The sequence below is a fragment of the Ursus americanus genome, chromosome 1, assembly GCF_024610735.1.
Source record: "Ursus americanus isolate L20-20 chromosome 1, mUrsAme1.1.p, whole genome shotgun sequence".
NCBI classification, from domain to species: domain Eukaryota; kingdom Metazoa; phylum Chordata; class Mammalia; order Carnivora; family Ursidae; genus Ursus; species Ursus americanus.
Window position 1 is genome coordinate 15,629,627 of NC_142127.1, and position 23,142 is coordinate 15,652,768.

At 40.9% G+C, this 23,142-nt stretch overlaps 1 protein-coding gene across 5 annotated transcripts in view; it reads right to left on the reverse strand.

Annotated features, from left to right (window-relative positions):
• NCKAP5 (NCK associated protein 5) overlaps nucleotides 1-23,142 on the reverse strand; it is a 941,115-nt gene that overhangs the window by 276,494 nt on the left and 641,479 nt on the right. For all 5 annotated transcript variants that reach the window (XM_087856956.1, XM_087856989.1, XM_087856931.1 and 2 more), the window contains one exon: nucleotides 3,314-3,463. In XM_087856956.1, the coding sequence (XP_087713082.1) occupies nucleotides 3,314-3,463 (150 nt within the window). The remainder of the gene's footprint in view (nucleotides 1-3,313; nucleotides 3,464-23,142) is intronic.

Consider the following 23,142-nt stretch of genomic DNA (forward strand, 5'->3'; position numbering starts at 1 on the left):
TGACTATGAACTCAACATATAATTGTGATATGCAGACGGCTTTGAGAATTACTATTTTAAACTACCTCATTTTAAATAGGAATTACTGATTACAAAAATGCTTATGCTTAGCACTGTAATCGTCATACTTTCACGGAAAGGTATAACTAAGGAGAAAACGCAGTTATTCACTTTAGCACATTTAATCGCCATGTTTTCCTGCACAAAATAAATCTTTTATATAAGAAGCCAGGTTCCTCTGACCTTGAGGCTATAGCTAAGGCAACAGTGCTTACCTGGGGGCTCAGCACTCCCAGGTTGTCTCAGGCCTGCTCTCCCCCTGGCTGGAGTCTGGGAATCAGAGATGCTGTAGGAGTTGAGACTGAGCAAAGGGCATGTGCAGCTTGATTTATAGTCAAGTGTGAAGCTGGTCAATGAGTGATTAGAATGGGCAGGTGGGAATGTGCAGAGGGAGGCCCGAGACAAGCAAATCATGTATTTTAAGAAACATGCCTATAAGCAAATTTGGGGCCTGAGGCCAAAACCTAGGTCGGACACAAGGGAACAGGGAAAACACAAGGTTAAGTCGATGGATCGTGGAGGTCTGGGACAATCCCTTGACTCAGTAGTCAGGGGTGGGGTGGGAGAGAGGGGTGGTCCTTTGATAGATGGAGCTTGATCCTGAGTTGAATAAGTGGTCTCTTAAACACAAATCTTGAAAATCAGAATTTTTAGAAAGCAGAAAACACTACACCTGGCACTTAAAAGCTACAGAAAATGTGCAAGTGGCATCTTTATCACCCATGTGGCTCTTATGGCACAGATATAAAATACAGCAAACCATTCCTCCACCAGATACCAGGACCCTAAACAAATCTTACAATTTAGGCCCAGGGAGAGGAGTTGCCAATTGCTAGGCCAAAAGAGAGAGGAGGATGGGGACAGATGGAGAAAGAGAGAATATTAATTATTATTTTGATTGCTGGCCCTGGAGCTCTTTCTGGAAGTTAAATGTTTTATTTAGTAAAATACCTTGACAAGCTCTGGGAACGGTGCGGAATGAGGCCATGAGTGGAGTGCAGGGTCCAAGTACAGAGCACTGCATAACCAGTGATGGGGTCTTAGTTGAAGGAGAAGAAGCATGTGGGAAAGAGCTGGCCATATCCTCTGTCAGGCTGGGAACTGAGCTGTAGAAATGGGCAAGGGAGAAATGCTCTGCAGCTGAAGGACTTGGAGGAAACAGCTAACTAAAGATCAAGTTCAAATAGATAGTAGTGAGAATTGTGGGTAAGGAGAGAGTTTACTTAATATTGAGCAAAGAATTTTAGGAAACAAGCAGTGACACTGACCAGAAGGAATTAATTTAGAAAATAAAATGTATTTGTGCATTAAAATTGTGGGGATTAATAGCACTTAGAGATATCATCAATTGCATCCAACGATTGCTGGACCTAAGAGTTGTTGCCTGAAGTATAAAGATCTCTGTGAAAGAAAAAATACTGCTTCTCTTTTACTCAGGGAAGGCTTAATAAACATCTGCTGCCAAAGATATTTTTGAAATACCTCTTTGCTTGATTAAATGAAATGTCCTTCACAACGTTGTCTCAGTGACAATTAGATGAACTAAGAGCCATAGTCATTGTAATTAGGAATAAAACTAACAATTTAAGTACATGGTTCTAGGGAAATAAGAAATTACAGTAGCAACTACATTTCTACTATTAAATCCAGGTAATTCAAACTCTAGATGAAGCTATGACTTTCTCAAAGCTCTCAGATAACAACCTCGGTCTCCCTTGAGAAGGCTTTCTAACCTTCCTCGGGGACTTTCTGAAAAAAGCCCACACGTATGAGAAGCTCTGGGGAGACAGAGAGGATTCCTGGCTGTGTGCCCCAGTAGGGCTGCCAGACGTTCCCTAAGTTGACTTCTCTTCTGCCCCATGTTTGGTATCACTTGCTCAACCTGTCTGTCCTCAGTCACTCATGTGTGGAGTAGCTCAGTTTTTCCACTCATAGTTCTTGTATTAATTGCTAAATCCGGAGAAATAGAAAAAAAATGATATAACAAAGTCAGGAGCCTTAGAGTGAGTGCATGGAAGAGGCCATGTACCAGGTACCACTGTACAAATATGAACTCATTTCATCAGCGTCAATGCCCTGGAAGGTAGCTTATTACTATGATCCTATGTTTGCAGTTGAGTAAACAGAGGCACAGAACCTAGTGAACTGACCCAAGGTTTCAAAACTAGAAAGGAGTAGAATTGGGATTCAAACAACAAAACCCTAGGAATCTGGCTCAGAAGTCCATAATCTGAACTCTTTTGCTTCACCTTTGCCGAGGAAATTAGTGTAAAAAGGGCGTGCTCACTATAGACGACATGGTGGGCTAGAGGCAGAGCTACAGAGATCAAGCATAGAAGACAAGACCTCGCTGGGTCTCGTTTCTTCACGTTAATTTTCAGGCTTCTGTTGATCCTATTGTTGAACTCTACATTTAGACGTTAGCCGAAGGTCCCTTGCACCTAGCGAAAATGAAATGGGCTCACCATACTCAGGCTTAAAAGTTAACTCTCGCTGTTCAAGGTGCTAAGCCAACTTCTAGAAAAAGCCAACTTCACAGAGTCTTCCAGCATGCGAGATATCAATCAAGATCTAATCACTGAAATGTTCTTTGAGGACTGCTATGAACATTGAGGAATTAGCACGTACAGTGATGCCAAAGGCCACTCAGTAAGAGACCAACGGTTCCAGATTGTTCTGGAGGGCAGAGGTGGCTCCAGATCTCCTTCAAGTGCCCTTAGCTCAGCCTCACTTCTACCTGTTTATGTTTTACATGTCAAACTTCTGCACAGATTTTTTTTTAAGAAATGTGATTTTTAAATTAAAACTTAAAACTTAACCTAAAAATTTGATTTTTTCTTGCAGTCATCTTTATATAGTACTGGATAGTTTATTTATTCATTTGCTCAATTATTCATTATATTAGGTATTGGGAAAACAAAGTGAAATACCTCACAGCACCTTCCCTCACAGAGCATACAATTTTAGGAGTCCTGATCCAGTTTGAGGGCCAAACTAAATTAAAAATGAATTATTGTCCTATGTACACTTTTTAAGGCATTGCAATCAGAATCACGAGGTCAAGACTCTCAGTGCTACAAATTTTAACTTTTTGCTCATCAGTGACAAATGAATCACGATGGGAGATACTAGGATCCTATTCCTTTAGAAGAACTGAGAAAAGAAGACTTATACTCACCAAAACCGATGTCAATAAAAGAAGCACAGCACTGTCATTTTTCTTTAAACATGTAAAAATTGTTTCATTTCTTACCTCTAGAGCTTTCAATCTTTCCAACAGGAATTTGGTGTTTTCTTTCCCCTCATCTGCACTGCTGCTTTCGCTTCTCGAATCCTCATCCAGCACCATGTGAAGACCTTCCAAAGTTTCCTTGTGTTTTCTCTCTTCCTCTGACAGTTTTTCCTGAAGTGAAAAAGAATTACTGCTTTCAATAATCTCCTCTGAAAAATAAGCAAGAGTCTAAGGCTGAAAAGTCTGGAACCTCTCCATTGTTTTTGCGTTCTTTTTGGGGCTGAGGTGGAGAAGATTTTGCTAAATAAATTCTCATTGGTACTGTATCAGTAAAACACAATAGATAAATTAATGAATCCTGGCAAGACAAAGCCATTGGGTCAATACCTCTGAATTCAAAAGCCCTCTGCCCTGATGGAGAAGTTGACCCAGCCAACAAAACCTTAAGTGGAATCATGGGGGTAATCCATTTTTACCTGTGCCATGGAATTCAGCTGTACTCTAAAATGGGAAAAAGCAAATCAACCTTGATACCTGGATTTGTGAAGAGCTTACCTCCTCAAAAGAGGATCGTTAAAGTCACTGGACATGCAACTATTTAATTATTCTAAGGGAAAATAAAATATTATGAAATATTGAAATGAGAGTGATTTCAGAATTCTAAGTTGAAACCAATTAGTTCCTTTGGCTTGATGACACAGCTCTTAAGGACCCTTTAGTTCCTTTTCTAACACTCCAGGATTTGTAGTATAGCCTTGAGGCAGACATAAAATGTCCTTATTTTGTCTTTCCTCCCTGTTGGAAGCTCCTCACTCAACCTTATCTCTGGCAGCTTTTGGAAGTTGAGAAGTGTTAATTTGAGCCTTATGATTGCCTCTTGTTTTCAAGGGAAAAAGAAATGTCAAGAGAATATCATATGAAAAAAAATCTCATCCATTCTGTACATATATTAAGACCCTTGTGCTACAGAACCAGGTGACATCATTCCATCACACTATTGAATTCTAACCCAGACACTGCAGAAATCGTTGTCTTAATACAGCTGGTTGTCAACCATGTGGGCTAAATTGGATTATCAATGGTGAGAGACTTCTTTATATTCAGCACTAAACTAAGATCATCTGCAAATAGGAAGCACAAAAGCTAGGAATCTTCATCTCCAGGCCCTTATAAAATCTACTTAGAGAAAAGCCAGGTTTTCAAACTGTGTTCACAAAAGTGCTTTGGAGGTTCCAAAAATGTTCAACTTGTTTTTTGAAAATAAATTATAAAGTATATAAAAATAGGTCTTAATACATATGTACATATGTATTAATATACATAGATAGGTAGATAGATAGATAGACAGACAGATAGATAGGTAGATATACCTGGAGACCACATAGTAACTTGACCCATGTTAATTTGTTTCATATGGATTTCAAGCTATAATTTCTCCTGTCATCTCTCTATAGCAATGCACAATTGATTAGGAAGGTCATAGCTCTTTATGAAATCAGGCCTTGGCATGTCTAACCACATATATCGTACAGATATGTTCACTTCCATAGCACATATGATTTCAGCTCAGATAAATGTTATGCAAGTTTAAGGTGGACATCCTTAGGGCAGGACAAAAATCCAGGTCATGATAGTATTTTTATGGCTTTGATTCTTTAAAGTCTGGCCACTTGTCAGCCTTTCATTTCCATGATAAGGAACACGAAGCATGTAGTTACCAAGTCAACTTGGAAATGAAGAAGTCCTTTTATTTCTCTTTTAAGATTTGAGACTGTAATTAAACACTAAACTGGTACTGTAAAGCAAGCCGTTTTTTAAAAAAATATTGTCCACATCTATTTCTTTGTATGAATTACGGTTTTTCACTGCTCTTTCAGCCACTTCCACTTGTGTTTTCACTCTCTTCCTCCCTCCCTGTCTTCTAGGAATTAGGGCTCTACAGCTAATTAAAAAAAAAAAAAAAAAAGCACTGGTGGGGCAAATGAGAAGACAAAAGACTTAAGAATATGACAACTGGGTTCCAGATCTACCATTTACCAGCTAAGCAAATATCTTGGGCAAACTACTAAAATTTCAATAACTCTTAGTTTGTCTTCTAAATACCTAAGTGAGGTTAATGACAACAAATATAGCATACACATATATACAGTCAATTCTCATTATTTCTGGTAATTCTTTTCTATAAAGTTGTCTTGAACACTGAATTAGCAAATACTGCTCCTAGGGGAAATACAGGGTTAGGTTTCTGTAGGCCACATTTCCATCACTAATCAATACACAATTTTGTTTTATGAGTGCTTCTAAAGACACATTATTTAATATATACCGTTAATTCATTAACATTGAACGAACAGCCTACAGTCCTATGACGCATACCTGAACAAAGTTATCCAACACCTGTTTTCTCCATAAGGCGCATCACAGCCTTCTTGCCTTAGGAACACTAGACAGCATTTCAGCGATATGCTTGGAAGCCATTTTAAACGCTGAAATCACTCATAAAAAGCATAAAATACGAAAAGCGTGGCACTAAATAGAAGGCAACAGGACACTTGTTTACAGCAGGAGGTCAAAAACAAGAAATCAGAGTGGTGCCTTGTTTGACCTCCACTGGGAATGTGCATGTCAGGTGACTCAAGGTTTACATGACTCTGCGAATGTCTGTGATTTATTATCAAAGCACCACACCATTTGATTGTAAACAAATTTTAGGGAGTAGGTGAATTCAGAAATACAAAATCCAAAAATAATGAGGATTGACTGTACATGCACACACACACACGCATACACACTTAAAGTGTCTAGGCACAGTGCCTAAGTATTATTATATAAAACAACTGGAAACAATTCAAGATGATATAGATTACATGTGAGTGTTTAGATTGCATAACATGCATGGGTGATTTTACATAGTTTGAAGAATGGGCGATCAATGAGGGCTGTGGGATGTGATTTCATGGAAATGTAACATGCCTTACACTTTGACACAGTGATACAACTTGAACAGTTAAAGAGATGAACAGTGGGATTTTTGGTTGAAGGGAAAACTGAAACAAAGGGCTCCAGTGAGGAATAAGTTTTGTCCTTATTGGTTTATGAGAAAACCAGTTTGATGATAGTACACACACACAAAAATATTGAGACAGTAATTAAGTACAGGCTCCCTTATTTTACCCTGTAAAATAAAAGAGAAAGGATTCTGGGAAATGAGAAATAAAACTTCAGACACAATTCATTTGTTGATTTGTGCATCCTACAAATGTTTATTGAGTGTGAACTCCTGCCCATTTTCTGTTCTGGGTGTTGGAGATATGGCGAACAAGACAAAGTTCCTATATTCCATGAATTTATATTCTAATGATGGAAAACATGCTGAACTCCAAGTCAAATCAGGAAGTTACATAATTGTAGCTAGCAGTAAATGCTATGAAGAAAATAAAACAGCATGATGTGATGGTCAGCGATGTGTCTCAAGAAAATGTTAGATATGGTGATGTCAGCATAAGGTGCGTCAGTGTAAGAGGAAGTGGCCATGTGAGTGGAGACCAAATGATGAGGAGGAAGCAGTCAAGCAATGGCCTGGGATAAAAGAATTCCAAACAAGTGAGAGCAAAGCCAGTGCCTAGAGGCAGGGCTAAGCTTTCCTTACTAGCCGGCTGGGAGGGAGTCTGTGAGGGAGCACAGTCACTGTAAGAGCAACCATAGCAGGAGACGTGACCACAGAGCAAGCTGGAACATGGAAGGTCTTTCAGGGCATGGAAAGGGGTTTGGACTTCATTCCAACTGCAGTAGAGAAGAACTGGAGGCTAATCAGGGGAGTGACAGGTTCTGGTTTACATTTTAGAAACATCATCCTGACTGCCACCATGGAGAATGGGCGGTGGAGGGAAGGAGCTAGGAGACCAGTGGGGATGGCTCTATATGAGAAGAAAGAAAAATTAGGAACACTGTGAAGTTTTTGGACAAAGGCTTATCAAAACCAGTTCTCATACTGGATGGAAGGTCAGAAGCCCTGGCTTCAAAGCCCAGCTTTTACACTGTTGCACCTTGCTGGGCCAATCCTCCCACCTTTTTCGTTCTCTTTCCCCCCAGATGTAAAATGAAGGGGTTGGATTAACTGTGCCTTCCATTGCTGAAGTTCTAACAATTCAATTACTCAAGACACAATTTTCAGGATAGAAATGTCATCAGTATGCTCCATGGTGACAGAGATGGCAGGAGAACAGAAAAGAGCCTTTACATTTTGTAATAAGAAGGGTATTAGTGGGGACTGGAGAGCTAAAGTGTGATGATGACACCCCGCATTGTCAGTGGTTAAGCAGAAAGTGAAAAAAAGAGAAAATAGGGGCAATTTTCTTAGATGCTTACTGGAAAGTCTGGCAGGGAAGGGAAGGCAATAGAAAGAAGTGTAGCCAAAGGACGTTGCAGAGATAAGTGGAAACCTTTTTCAAGGCCTAGAAAACAGAGTTGTTTGAGGAACTGAAGAGAAAAGGTGCAGCACAGGTGGAAATGCTGAAGAGGAGACCTCCAAAGCAGAGGGGGCAGAGGATGAAGGGCACTGCTGGAAAAGTCAAGGTTTTTCAAATGCGGTCCCCTGAAAAATACCACTTTACAGCTTAATTCCCAAGTTAGTGTTTCTAAATCACTCGTTAGTGTCTGGCTTAAGTTTTGTTTTGTTTTGTTTTTGTGATGACTTATTTGATTTTATTATAACACACACACATAGACATTAAATAGGACGTACATATAAAATACTGTAATAGCTTCAAAATAATATTAGTACAAATACAAACCTACTGACTGCAATTTAAGACTTCTTTGCAGGTATTTTTTTGTCTTTGAATGTATAGTCAAAATACAGTGCTTTAAAGCCATGATCATTTTTCTCAAAGTGGTTATACCAGTAACTTTATACAGAGTTAGGTTTATTTCCTTATTTTTTTGCTTTAGACAGGTTTTCTCTTTAAATATTATTTTTTCAAATTTTTATTTAAATTCTAGATAGTTAACCTATAGTGTCATACTGGTTTTAGGAGTAGAACACCCAGTTCTAGCTTAAGTTCTTAAAGGACAAGGATTCAAGTGCAAGTAGTTCATTTCAGAAACACAGTGAGCACCAGGAGGACAGTGACCAGGGAAGAGGTGGGAGCCATTAATAAGGCATAATACTAAGCAGCTAAAGCTAAACCCACGGGGGCGCCTGTATGGCTCAGTCGGTTAAGCATCTGCCTTCTGCTCAGGTCATGATCCCAGGGTCGTGGGATTGAGCCCTGTGTCAGGCTCCCTGCTCAGCAGGGAGTCTACTTCTCCCTCTCCCTCTTCCCTGCTTGTTCTCTCTCTCTCTCTATCTCTATCTCTCTCTCTCTCAAATAAATAGATAAAACCTTTAAAGCTAAGTCCATGGGGGCACTCAGGAAAATGGGGCCAAACATAGGCTCAGAATTATGCCACCCCAGGGGTGAGGGAGTTGGGGTGTTTATGCACCAACCCCATGGGAATCCATGGTTGAAGCTACTTCCTGGGGTGTCAGTTTCCTGGCATTTCCAGCCTTCCACAGGCAGTGAGACTATGCATATTTCTCACATAAAAGTACCCCCTGGCACACACACTGATAGCTGGAAGTCACAGGAGCATTCTAGGTGGTTGTGGGGCATGGGCAGGGCATTACAGGCAGAGAGGAGGCTTGTGAGCCTCTGATGTGACACTGCCCAAGAAAGAAAGCCACATATGTATGCTGCTCAGACCAGTCAGTGTCCTAAAAGCACACTTTGCTGTGTTCTACATTGTAAAATGCCCTGAAACCAGAAGGTAGAGCAATCTGTCCTGTCCTTTTCTTCACTCTGGCCTCCTTAATCACTTCCCAGTGAGAGTGTTAGAGTATAATGCAATAAGGAGAGAGAGGAAGGTAGAAAGGACATATACTAAGTAAGGAGGTGAGCAAGAGAAAAATAAGCAAAGAGAAAGTGGTAGAAGACAGAAAAATCAGAGAGTTGGAAATATGGGGCACTGCTATACCCCATTGACAGATGACTACTGTCCATTTCAGAAAAGATAGCCATTAAGTTTATATTATACTCATAAAAGCATGAGAATATTTTTGTAAAAAATCAAGTATATGTATTCTATCCACATGTAAATAACTCATTTCAATCAGAGATTTTAGTTCTTTTGCCAAATAATCATCTATGATGCACATGGTGAAAGAGAGAGAACAGAAACATGTGGTTTTAAAGAAAACATAGTCTCCTCTTGAACCTCCATGAGAGAAACAAGAGAAATAAGCCATGTCTACGCCTGAAGATGCCAAGCTGTGAACAGAGTAAGTTGATTCCAGAGGTGACCTGTGTTCATGTTTTAGTGCTTTATGGACTTTAATCAGCAGTGAATTCTATAAAAGTGAGGCCACCACACAAACAACTCTCACTCCCCACATATTTCATATGTGGTGGAGACCATAAGCTTGTTTGCCTCAACAAATACCAGCCAGTACGCAGGAAGCTAAAGATTTAGGAGCTCAGTTAGTATCCAAGGGTTTAAATCAAACTTTGCCTTGTCAGTACATAAAGCAATCCTTAGAGCTATAAGTTTCTCTAAGTGGTAACCAGGGTAATGATTCACCTTTGGGGGAGCCCTCTTTTTTTGTTCTCAGCTAGTCGGCACCATCAGGCCTATGTAAAACGATATCCGTCAACACAAAACTCTAGGTTGTGTCAGTTCATCTCAGACACATGATAGTCCAGGGAGCAAAGAGCACGTGGTATAGCTCTTCACTGATGGCCAGCGACTGTTCACTCAAAAACACTGTGGAAGAAAGTGATCACAATACCCTTCCCCCAAAAGTATCTCCTTCATCTTGTGGTCACCAGCTTCCCCCAGCCTGCACACAGTGGGAATCAAGGAGGGTTTCATGTGGTCACCTTACTTTATAACTAATTAATTAATCCATCCATCCATCCAATAAATATTTATTGAGTAGCTCCTATGTGCCAGGCACTGTAGAAGATGTCTGAGGAAGAAAGGTGAATAAAAACACAGGTGGCTCCTGTTCTCACGGAGCTTAGAGTCTTGTGGAAGGAGACAGTTGATCAAAATGTCACAAGCCAGAGTAAAATAGCACTGCTATGTGTGTGGTGCAGGAAAGTTTTCAGGTGCTCCGAGAATCAATAATAGAAGGATGCAAAAGAAAGGTGAGGACAGCGTGGGGGTTAACCAGGAAATGACCATGAGGTGGGAGAAAGAACAATTTAAAAAGTCTGAAAGGAGGGAAATGAAGCTGGATGGGTGGACATGGCCAGGCCACAAGTCAAGGAATTTCGCCTTTACCCTGAGGGCAATGGGAAGCCATTGACTGTTTCCCTGTGCGCACAAGCGTAGGAGTGTGTGGAAGAGGTGACAGGGTAGATTTGTGTTCTAGAACAGCTCTGTGGTACACTGTGGAAGATGGATGGGAGAGAGGTTAGCACAGACGTAGGGAAAATAAGATATTACTGCAATCGTCTAAGTAGGAGTTGAGTGAACAATGATTACAATGACAATCTCACAAAATGAGACCTCATAGTTTGTAAATCATCTTGTAATTTTGATTCTTTTGTATGCAGCTCCTCCAACAATGACAAATAACTAACATTTCCTGAGGTCACTGTTGTTCATATAGTGGGCCAACAGCCGTTGGCATCAGAGTCAAGGTAGCAGGGCAAGGAAGAAGTTTTGCTCACTTAAAATGCAGATACCTTGGCCAACTTGGGCCCTAATGAATCACTGTACCTGGTGGTGGAGCCAGGAATCTTTAATTTTAGGGAACACCCCAGGTAATTCTCATCCATGCTTAAGGTTACAGGCCTCTGGACAAAGATGCTTCAGCATAAAACATAAATCACTTACTTCTGATAATATTTTGAGCTTGAATACTTAATTCTTATAATTAATATTTAAAATGGACAGATAATTAATCATCCAAACAGATACCCACTGGAGACTATGGGGGAGAGTGGCTACTCATAGTAGGTGACAGTAGGTGTAAATCAGGCCAACTGGGACGTATTCACCCATAACTTGCTAAATCCTACTTCAGTAATAGATGTCAGATATTGACCGACAATAGCAACCACTCTATATTAGTGTAAAAAGATGCCCTTGGGAAATTTCTATTTGAGTTCTGAAACGCCAGTGCCTACCATGTTATGATAGTTCCTTCTCGAGGATGGCATTAGTAGTTTGTACCTATTTTAAATGGCTTCTACAGCAAGGGACACTAACTTTCCAAGAGAGGGTCTATGTGTGAAAGGGAAACAACTCCACTGCTGGGAAAGCTTTTCTAATTTAAAAATAATGCTTGCTTGCTCCTTGTTTGTATTAAAAAGAAATAAGGAGAAGTCTGTCCATTAGTGTCCTACACGAGGTAGGAAAGTGGCAGCTGGTTGTCACAATGAGTTCAAAGTTTCTTTTTTCTTTTTTAAGATTTATTTATTTCAGAGAGAGAGAGAGAGAGCCAGAGAATGGGGAAAGGGACAGAGGGGGAGAATGAATCCTCAAGCAGACTCCTTGCTGAGCGTGAAGCCTGACATGGGGGATCATCCCAGGACCCTGAGATCATGACTTGAGCCAAAATCAAGACTCAGATGCTTAACTAGCTGAGCCAACCAGGCACCCCCACAGTTTCTGTATTAAGAAAAGTTATATTAGAAGTTTAAATGTTCTTGCCCCCTTCCCCCTCTCCAGTCCCACTGGGTGTGGAGTTGCCTGGCTGTGGTGCAAAGGCTTAATCTCAACATGGTAGCCCTGCTGTCTTCCACCCCATCCTTGGGAGAGTGACACTAGGTCAGCTCAAGACCAGAAGGGTGACTGAAGGACCCCAAATCAGAGCAGAGGGAAAAGGCAGTATGTGTCATGTTTGGACACCTGTTGGCATTTTATCTGATAGAAAAAGAGAGCCAACCTCATCTGTTTCTTGAGGACCATTATTTCCACTCACTGTGATCTATTCTGATCCAGGGTGGGAACACAGGCCCTTTTTACTAAATTTCATAGCAAGTAGAAATAAGAAATCTACATTCCAGTCCTAGATCTGCTGCTAACCAGCTGTGCGATTTTAGTCAAGTCACATAATTTCTCTGCCCCTCAATTTCTTCATCTGTGAATAAAATGCACAGAAATAGACTAATCCAAAGGTGTCTTCTAGCTTTAAATTTCTATGATTTTGATCATCTGTAAAAACTCAGCTTGGAAGGGTAAGTATTTAAAACACTGCTGAAGTTCAGAGATTTTAATACAGAATGCCATTCAGATTAGATCCAGAAGATACCGTGCTTCATAAAATCTCTGTGCTTTTCCAACATGCATGTCTCTCTCTCTCTTTCTCTTTTTACCTTGAAAAAAAACTTTCCTCTTTTTGCTGTGTACTTCTCTTGGGCCCTAAGATAGAAGTCACCTAATGAAACCTTTGCATTTAGCACATTCCATTCCCTACTTGTGAGAAACAGTAAAGACCTGGAGAGCAACAGCAACAGAGTTTAGGGAAAGATACTTCTAACACTCACAGGAAATCATGCCCAACCAACACTTACAGGAGGAACAATTCCAAGTATCTTCTGGTCACAAGGCTTTAGAAAAAAAAAAATCACTCATATCTCTATTTTTGTTATTTTTAACTCTGATGGTTGACACAAAGCCAACGTTCAGACTACACTGCAAGGATGTTATTGACAGTTTTACCGTGTTCTAGCACATTCCTTCATTTTCTGTTGGGGACTATGCTTATGTCTTAGCCCTGCTCAAAACAAACAAACAAACAAACAAACAAACACAAAACACACACAAAACAAAACAAAAAACAAAAAAAGGAAAAGAAAAACAAACAAACAAACACAAACACACACAAAACAAAACAAAAAACAAAAAAAGGAAAAGAAAAACAAAGAAGGAGGAAAAGAAAGAAAGAAAGAAAGAAAGAGAAAAAGGAAAAGAAAAAGAAAAAGGAAGGAAGGAAGGAAGGAAGGAAGGAAGGAAGGAAGGAAGGAAGAAAGAAAGAAAGAAAGAAAGAAAGAAAGAAAGAAAGAAAGAAAGAAAGAAAGAAAGAGAGAGAGAAGAAAAGGGAGAAGAAAAGAAAAAGAAACCCACCTCAAGTACCTGTAACTGTCTAACGTGAAGATGGCAAAATGAAACCACGGGGAATGTGAAGAGACATCAAACTGTCCACCTTTGGAGAAGCTACACTGTTGTAGAGGTTGGATTAGAATTATTTCATTTTGAATATCCAACCATGCGTTAAATCCACTTACTAATTAATAGGGAAAATACAAAAAGCTATAATTTAGGACTGATCACATCAAGGCAGAGACTTGGGTGACATTAGTCTGAAACATCAAGTTCCTTCCAGAACATAAAAAGACACAATAAATAGCATCTAGCATTGGTATAACACCTCAGAGTTAAACCAAACAACCTCATAATACCATTTTACATGCTCAGAGCAATGGGGATATCGGGCAAATAGTCTGGACCCCACTTTATAGACAGGAAAACAGGCTCTGATAGGTTATTCACAGTAAGTGGGAAAGCCAGAATTTAAATGCCGTTCTGATTTCAAAAAGTCATGTTCTTTCCACAGACTCAAGTTATTTCTTTTAGACTTTCTCCTGTGCTTTTAGATTTATCCTTAATGGTAACTTTATCTGAGACGTGGCCATCTTTCTCTGAGCGTGAACCACGCTGCTGCTGACGGCATCGCTTGCAAGGCTCCCAGGCCATTCTTCCAGGGAGTGGGTGATTATATCAGAGACATCAGGTCTGGCCTCAGATGACTATCAGCAGAATCGGTTTAACAAACCGCTTCCACTTTCATAGTTAATGATGATTCAATTAGTTCAAAACATAAACACGCACTGGAATACAAGCTAAATGGAAATGTAAGGCCAGTCCTCTGGCTGACAGCCGCCCCAGTGCGCCCTGGTGGCTTTGGCTTCTGTGATTTATTTACTCATTTGTTTTCTGGTGCTGGGGAGGGTGCATGGAATATATTGTCACTTTAGATAGCAGTTCAGCAAACACCATAACAACATTCCCAGGGATTGCTAGCAGCTTTTGTTCAGTCCTAGCATACTAAATTTTAAAGGGGGAAAATAGCGTCATATAAATCACTGGATTTTAAAAGAACATCCCAATTTGTTCACAGTTCAACATTACCACTGTCAGGAAAAACATATAAAACTCTTCTTTTTCATCCCTGGATTTGACTTACAAAGTGAACTAAGCACACAGTAAAATCCCCAAGATTAAATGTGTATGATGGATAAGAGAACAAAGTGTTTTCTTTATGTCTCTAATATGAACCCACGACCACTGGCCTATCAATCCACATCTATTCCACATTATTCTTCACTCAAAACACTCCTCAACATTGCCAGCTATCTTCCATATTGAACAGCTCTGTGAAGTTACATTAATAAATTTTCAGATGATGTTTTATTGTCTGTTCCATCTATCAGCAACATTTATTTCCTTAAAAAAATGTTAAATTCTAAAGTGACTTTACATAAAGGAAAACCCCACTGTGGAATAGGACGGTGTAAAAGCTGAGCCATAATTTTCATTAAAGGTATGCTCCAGATGGCCGGACATCTAAGAAGATTAGCAACAGAAATTATATGCTCGTAGTCCCTGGATGGTTATCTGAGTGTAACGTATGCATAGAGAAACCAACAAAAGTCAGAGTGTCCCGTAGATGAGGAATTTCGGTGGTTGATGGTTACACTTAAACACTTAGAGGTCATTAATGATCACTCATAAGTTAATGTCAACCCTGGCACTCAATCTTTCTCTTCCTTTTCTGCCTCCCCTTGTCCTGCCCATGCTTTTTTCTTTTTTAAAGATTTATTTATTTATTTCAGACAGAGAGGGGGAGAGAGAGAGAGAGAGAGAGCGCATACATGCACGTGTGTGAGCCGGGGGAGGGGCAAAGGGAGAGGAAGAGAAAGGATCTCAAGCAGATTCCCCACAGAGTGAGGAGCCTGACGTTGGGTTCGATCCTGGGAGCCTGAGATCATGACCTGAACTGAAATCAGAGTCAGATGCTTAACCAGTTGAGGCACCCAGGCACCCCTTCCCTGTGTTTTAAAGGAATTCACACAGGACAGGGGATCCAAAGAGCCTCCACAGGGAAGCTGAGCACATGAACTGAGCAATGGCCATTCCCAAAGGAACTGACTATTCAGTCATTAACCAGTGAGTGGTAGGTGGGGCTCTATTACTGATGTCTTTATATAGGCCTGCAACAGCCACATGTCTGAGATGCCTGCTCAACAGTTTAATTTAGAGTAAATTCAACCAATTTAAAACTTACTCTCTCACTATCCCTGTAAATACACATTGTCATATGACTAATATGTCCAAATTTTTGTTTCAGGAAATATAGTCAATACCATATATATTTTTTGATAATTGCTGGCAGAAACTTATGTACTTTCTGTGTTTGTTATACTCCAGTGAATTGGGAGGCGATTGCCTCTGCTAGGAAAGAATTCTTTAAGTGTTTAAATGAAATAATAAGAATAGTAATAATAATAATAATAATATTAATAATAACAGCAACAAGAACAATAAATAGCTCATATGGAAAGGAGAATGTGTCATTCTAAGTTCAATAAACAGACACTGTATGCAATTTGCCAGCTCCCAATTATAATTCAAGACCGTCTGGGGCAGGAACAATGTTTTATATATTACACCCCATCACTACGCCCTGCACAACACCAAAGGCACTCGATGAATGGCCAATGTTGTCGAATATGATGATATTTCATGCAGATGGTATCACCTTGTTTTACCCCTAATGATACTGTGTGTAAAATTAATACTGATCTACTTAAATATTCTTAAGTACTTTCAACAGAAAACTATTTTGAAAAAAGTATTGTGCCATCAGAAACATTAAGCAATGGAGTGATAGAACATTTGCGTAGAAGATAAAAGCACCATTAAATTGATTTCTGCTCCTAGAAAATGAGATTTTGCATGCTTATCCTTTAACTGACATGCCCACCACATGCATCTCACACAAGAATACATCAATATTTAAGCCATAGAGTTATCTATCCTAAAATGTCCTGGGAATTTCTGGAGACTCAGAGACCCTAATCAAGGTACTCTATTCTTCCCACCTTCTTCCTTCCTGGGGTTATACCTAAAAGAAAAGCTCTAATGAGGTGCATTAGTTAGACTTTTGAAAGTCAGAGAGGGATTATATAGTTAATTCTCCTGGGGGCTCATGTCAGATCAGAGAGAAGCCTCACCTATTTGCACCTAAATGGAACTTAAGGATAAAGCAAGAATATCACATTTTTTCTAGCACAATTTACATAATACCTGCTCTCTCTACTCAGGCAAAACTCAGTGCATAGAGTAGGACCCAACTGAAGATTTTACTGAAGAAATGTTGCCAGAAATATTGTCCCAGTGTGCTTTTTGACATTAAAACTATTATTTTTATCCTTAACCCCTGAAAACGGCAGGAAGCTCTCACTCGAGGTGCTTCTTTGTCATCGAGTGGGATGTACATTCTGACAAGCCATTCAGAGCCACAGAGGGAGCGGTGAAGCAAAGGCTCTCTGGGGAAGACACCTGTAACCCTGCCAGATGATTCATCCCAGTAAGTGAGGGAAGGAAATTCAGATACACTAGCAAGAAATAAGCATGATCCTAAAAGATAATCAGCAAAGTCATTAAGTATATGTATCAGTGTGTAGCCACTCTTGCAAAATCATGTGCATTTAAAGAATAATGACCTGGGCAAGTCATGGCTCCAGAGACAAATGCCTCTCCTACACGCCTTCCACCTTACTCTGACAAATTGTCTTCTAGATTCATCTATGGTCATCTTAGTGCTAGGCATACTTCTGTTGCCACAGGGAGGGAGAAAATAGAAAACTAGCTAAGGAACTGGTTTCCTCTTCCAGGTCTGCTACTCACGGGCACTGTGGCCTTCTTGTTAAAGCCCCTCAGTTATTTGTGACATTGTTTTTCTTATATGCAAAGTGAAATGGCTAGATATTCAAGATAACTTTCCCTCTTTGGAGCACCTAGGACTTGCTAACTATCCTGTTCATCTCTACACCATGGCTGACCTTCATGTGTCACATAAATCATCCTTTGAAACTTATGGATAGCAGGGGTGCCTGGGTGGCTCAGTCAGCAAATCAGCCCATTCTTGGTTTTGGCTCAGGTCATGGTCTCAGAGTTGTGGGTTGGAGCCCTGCATCAGGCTCCACGCTCAGCGGGAGTCGGCTTGAGATTCTCTCTCTCCCTCTGCCCCTCCCCTTGCTCTCTCTCACTCAAATAAATAAATAAATCTTTTTAAAAAGGCAAGAAAATCATGGATAGTAGAGACTGGCCACCTTGTACACAGCTACATGAAAATGAACAGCTGGTAAACCTATCTTATGTTCTTGACTACCCACATATTGAGATTATCTAACGCCTTCCACAGCCCTTGTCTCCACGATACCAGATGACCACTTTATAGATTCTCCTCATCACCACAGACACTAGTCCTGAAGCATTCTGGCCATAACTCTGGCTACACAGTAAGGATGCCGCCCAGTTTTCATTGTCTGACAGCCCATGAAACTCAACTGGCTTTGTGCTCCCAGAACTATTCCAGATGCTGGTAAAAGATTGGTTCAGGCTACTCTGGAAACTCAGCTCCAGATGAAAGGCTTTGAACTCCTTGTGCTGAGAGGTGTTCCAGGAGTTCCTTGTGAGGATCAGCCCTGGGGCCTGGCTACCCACATTCTGTCTGCCAAGTTTATATTGTCTTTCCAGGGCCTTCCTTTCATCATGTCAAGGACAAAGTAACTCTCTAAAACTTGCTAACTGTTTGAATTTTACAAAAGGAACAGAGACCTCAAGTTCAGTTAACAGGCAACAAATTATTAGGATGAATTTAGAATTTTGTCTTATTTTCTTTATGTCCATAGTTCTCTCCTATTTATGGTTTTCCATTTCCAGCGGGGCCTTCAGACCCACAGGGCTTTCCTTGACACTTCTGTTTCCCCAGACATCTGTGCTAGTGTTATCCAGGGCAGGGGTCTGCAGGTTGGATGCACTCTATACTCCAGTCATTTTCCTGAGTGGCTCAGGGACTCAGCTGTCTCAATGCTGTCCTATTTTCCCAAGAGTCTTGGCCTACCTTCCACCTCTCCACTGCCTCCCCAGCAATGAGCTCACTGCTGTAACTAAATGACTGGGAGTAAGGTCCCTAGGTCCCCGAGAGATTAGGTAAATCCTTAAACATTATTGCTTACATGGCTCAGTTGGGATCTGGGCCCAAGCTGTTGGTCTCTAAAGGCTTCAAGCTTACCCATAATCCCCTGCTGCCCCTCACCAGGGTACCCATAATCCTCTGCCACGTTTCACTGGAGTTCCCATAATCCCCTGCTGCCTTTCACAGAGTATCCATAATCCTCTGCTGTACCTCACTGGAGTACCCATAATCCTTTGCTGCCTCTCCTCACAGTATCCAAAGAAGCAAAGATACTCCCATTTTAGTATCTTTCAAGGACCAACTCTAGGCCCACGTTCTGCAGAAGGTCAACGTGCCTCCTAAACAAAAGGCACCAGGCTGGCTATTCTGGGGGAAATGCTGGTGGTAGGTTACTGAAAACAAGACACTGGCTGCAGGGAAGTTTAGCATGGTATTAGCAAGAAAAATAAACAAACAGACAAACATACAGCTGAATCTAATGCCTTGTCATGTAGTGATTCTCAACCCAGGCAGTGTATTAAAATTGACCTGTGGAGATTTTAAAATTTTTGTGCCCAGCCCACATACCAAATCAATTAAATCAGAATCCCTGGGGTGGAATCAGGACATCACTAATTTTTGAAACTCTCCAGATGACTCCAAGGCACAGCCAAACGTGAGAACCACTGATGGAGAATGTAATTTATGCTACCCTGCAAGACTATGAGACTTGGAATCAAGAGGCTGAATCCACTGCAGCCTGACGCTGCATGACCCTTAGAAAGTCAAGTGTCTCTGTGAAACTCAGTTGCTTTAAAGTGAACGTGAACTTATTGTCCTTCCTATTTTGAGAGGTTTATGTGAGGATCAAAGGAGATGATGTAAAAGTGTAAACTGTAAAACGCGTATTAATTGTTCTTGTGGCAATTTTTACTACTCTCCCTCCAATGGTGATGTCCAAATATTTAGGTAAAAGTAGGTAATAAAAATTCATGGAGAAGAAAAAATGCAATAATAGTAGGGTTAGACAAGAATATAGTGACCCAAGAGACAGATCTTACAAGTTATTTTATAAATGAAATAAAATGTTACAAGAGAGTATTTGCAAAGGAATTGTTTTCAGATCATCACTTATAATTACAGCAAAAGCTTGCTAATTCAGACTAAAGTATAAGCTTGGCATTAGTGGGAAGAAATGGATTTATTATGCTAATTTATTAACTTAGTGTAGAAACAAAGTTTATTGGGAGAGTGGCAAACCAACCAAACAGAAAATGCTTGAAAAAACATATTTTGATCTGTTTACAAGACAATGCAATCATTGGGAGAAGATGAATGACTATCAATTTTTGCTCTTCATGTAAACAGATAAGGGAAGCATATAGCCATTGTAAGACCCCAATTCAATGCGCTTGCTCTAAAAGCTCCTTTCAACCTCTCAGTTTGCCACTTGGTGTACTTCACAGAGAATGTGCAGTAAATGGAGCTGGGATAGCAGGCCAGGCCTTCAGTAGTTCATTATGATAGTACCAGCCTGAGGTCTGGGTCCTGAGAGTATGAAGGCAAGAGGACCAAGAGGAACAGTGCTTTCTCTCCCCTTTGGATGCAATGACACATGGCAAACCAGAGAAATGATGGTTGTAATTTGTAAGTTGCATTTGTTGGTTTCCTCTTCACTTCTGTATCCCTAAGCTACTTCCAATACCCCTCTTTCCTGGCACCCCTGGTCATGAAGAAGTCTCACCCAGACTTAACCCAGAGGATTAGAAACTCCTAAATTTCTTTAGAAAAAGGATTTTCCTGTCTCCTTCTACCCCAAACCCCATGTCCTAAATTCTAGTGTTCTGAGATAAGCTGATAGAGCAAAGCCCAAAGATTTAACCCATTCATACTAACATGTGAATGATCTTCCCTTGGGCATTTTATCTTCTGGATTCTTTCTTTCTTACATGGAATGGTGCGTTCATGGATGGAATTTCAGAGAACTGTATCTAAGGGGAAAAAATGTTGGTAGATAGGGTCTGGGGATGACAGATGGTGCAGGGGGAGAAGATACTACCACAATGGCCAGTCCTGTCTGGGAACCTGACCTGGGTTCAGTGCTCTTGAAATCCATATTTTTCAGAGTTTTATCGTTTTCTCCAATTCTGAACCTTTAGGCTCTCAACAGCTTCCATGGTGCTAGCCAATAAGGTAGACTAGAGTGGGGCAGGGTTAGAGGGGAATCTGCCTGTGTGAAGAGAAAGATGAGTAGACAGATAGGGCTAGCTGTGTTGTAATAATACTCGCTACTGTCTGTGGAATACCTAACATGTGCTGTGCACGTTACCATTCACTATCTCCAATTGTTAGATGAAATCATGTCTGGGGAGGCACTTTAAAAATAGCAGCCTTTCTAGTTAGCCTTGTTATGCCCATTATGGAGAAGAGAAAAGGGAGACTTAAGTTGATTAAGTTGCCCAAGATGACAAAACTGAGTGAGAAAAACAAGATCTACTCCCGGGTCTATCTCACCCTGAAACTTCTTCTTTACTTTAATTCCCCTTCACACATTCTCCAACCACAATCCTTTTTAAAAATGCATTATTTATTTATTTATTTATTTATTTGAGAGAGAGAGAGAGAGAGAGAGAACGTGCATGCAAGCGGTAGGGAGGAAGAGGGAGAGAGAGAATCTCAAGCAGACTCTGCTGAGCATGGAGCCTGACATGGGGCTCGATCTCACGATCCTGAGATCATGACCTGAGCAGAAACCAAGAGGTGGGCTCTCAACTGGCTGAACCACCCAGGTGCCTCTAACCACAATTCTTTATTTGCATAGTCCCTAGAAAGTAAGTGGCTGCTGAGGGTTCAAAGCATCCTTTTTCATGATCTACAACTTTCCTTTCCTCAGACTGTTTCTCCCCATTATTAATCTGAATGAGTTCTTACATAGGAAAAAGAAGAAACACAAAACACTGTTCGCATCTGTATTAGAATGAGTGGCTGACAGACTGACACGGGATGGAGGGGACAATGCATGTTCAATGAACTTCTCCACTATCTCCATCCTTTCAGAGCCTGAGGACTGACAAAGCCTGGTGCATGGGGGCTAAATCCTCCACCTTTGGGCACCGGCACAGCTGGTGCGGGCCTTCAGCATCCGCAGATTCAACAACCTCCCCTTCCAGGCAAGAGCAGCGTGTGAGTGGGAGAGAAAGCGATCGTTGACTTTTCGTTGACCTTCTACATTCCCTTCCACCTGTAAGTCAAACTTCTTTATGAACCGTTTTCCTCCTCTCCTCCTCACAGAGTTGGGCTGGCTAGCAAAAGCTTCCAGGATCATGGAGTTGACTCACTCCCAAACCTAGTGACATTAGAATTACCTGGGGACATTTTTAAACATACCAAGGCCCAGGCTCTTCTGCTGGAAGAGACGTTCCAGGTCGAGACCCAGGCAAGCTGAGAGCTAGAACACAGCCCAACCCTTTGTCTTTCAGTTGAGATCTGGGAAAGTCACGCTGGCAGATGGCCAGTTTTTCCAAGGCCAGAAAATGCACCTTGGGGACAAGCTCCTGAGCCTGCCAGAGCTGTGGTTCTACCCCTCAGATCTGCTGGATCCGACCAATTAATGCCTAAATTCTGCAACAACCTCGACGCAAATGGCAGACCGCTCTCCTCTCACCCCACAGACGGTGATTCCTCTTCCTTGCCATGCAGTGCTTGGTGTGCAGTCAAAATCAATAAGGACAACAGAGCTGAAAGGTTACCGTAGACGAGCTCTCTGTAATGAAGGTGTACTTTTTTCCCAGCAGGTGCTTTCCACTTCTTTCTTAACTCTTTTCTAATTCCAAAATTGTCCATTTCCCCCCACAGACTATTTTATCTCCATTTTACAAAGCATTGATAAGCCAAGTCCAAAAACAAAGAGAATTATAGTTTTGTTGCTTCAGGTGAGTTACAAAAATAGGATCAAACTCAAGAATGGTATTGCCATGATTGTGCTCTGTTCAAATTCATTTGTTTCCTAAGAAGAAGAAATAAGAGATGTGCCTGGTTAATGAGCTGAGCTACCCAAAGTATTTGCACGAGCCACACACTTACTAAAGGGCAACGTCTTTTGGTTTCTACCCACAGAACCTCCTGACCTAAGACATTTACTGGGTATTCCAAAGTAAAGTCTGGCCCTCCGTGAGATGAGCTGAGGAACGCGGCTCTCAGGTTCATTGCCAATAACCAGCTCACCTGTAGGGAGAGAAGGTGCTTCTCCAGGGCACCAACTTATTCACAGGTTACGTTTGTTGTAACGGAGAGACCGTATTCTGCTTTGACTTGGTGAGAGTTCCGTTCAGGGTCAAAACATCTAACAGGGAAAATATTCATGTCTGAGCACAGAATTTAGACAGAAATCGAGAATGAGAGAGTCAGAGCCCCTTAAACCAGGGAATTTAAATTCCCAAGAAGAACGGAGGTAGCTATTTAAACTCTTAGTGATATTATTTAAAACTACTTCTCTGTTCCTTTCAAAGTATTTAATATGACTTTGGCATTTCAGAGGTGAATGCTTTCCTCAGTCAGATGCCCCCGTATGAGATTGTTTTGAAAACTTCTGGAATCCGGGAAAGTCTTCTGTAGA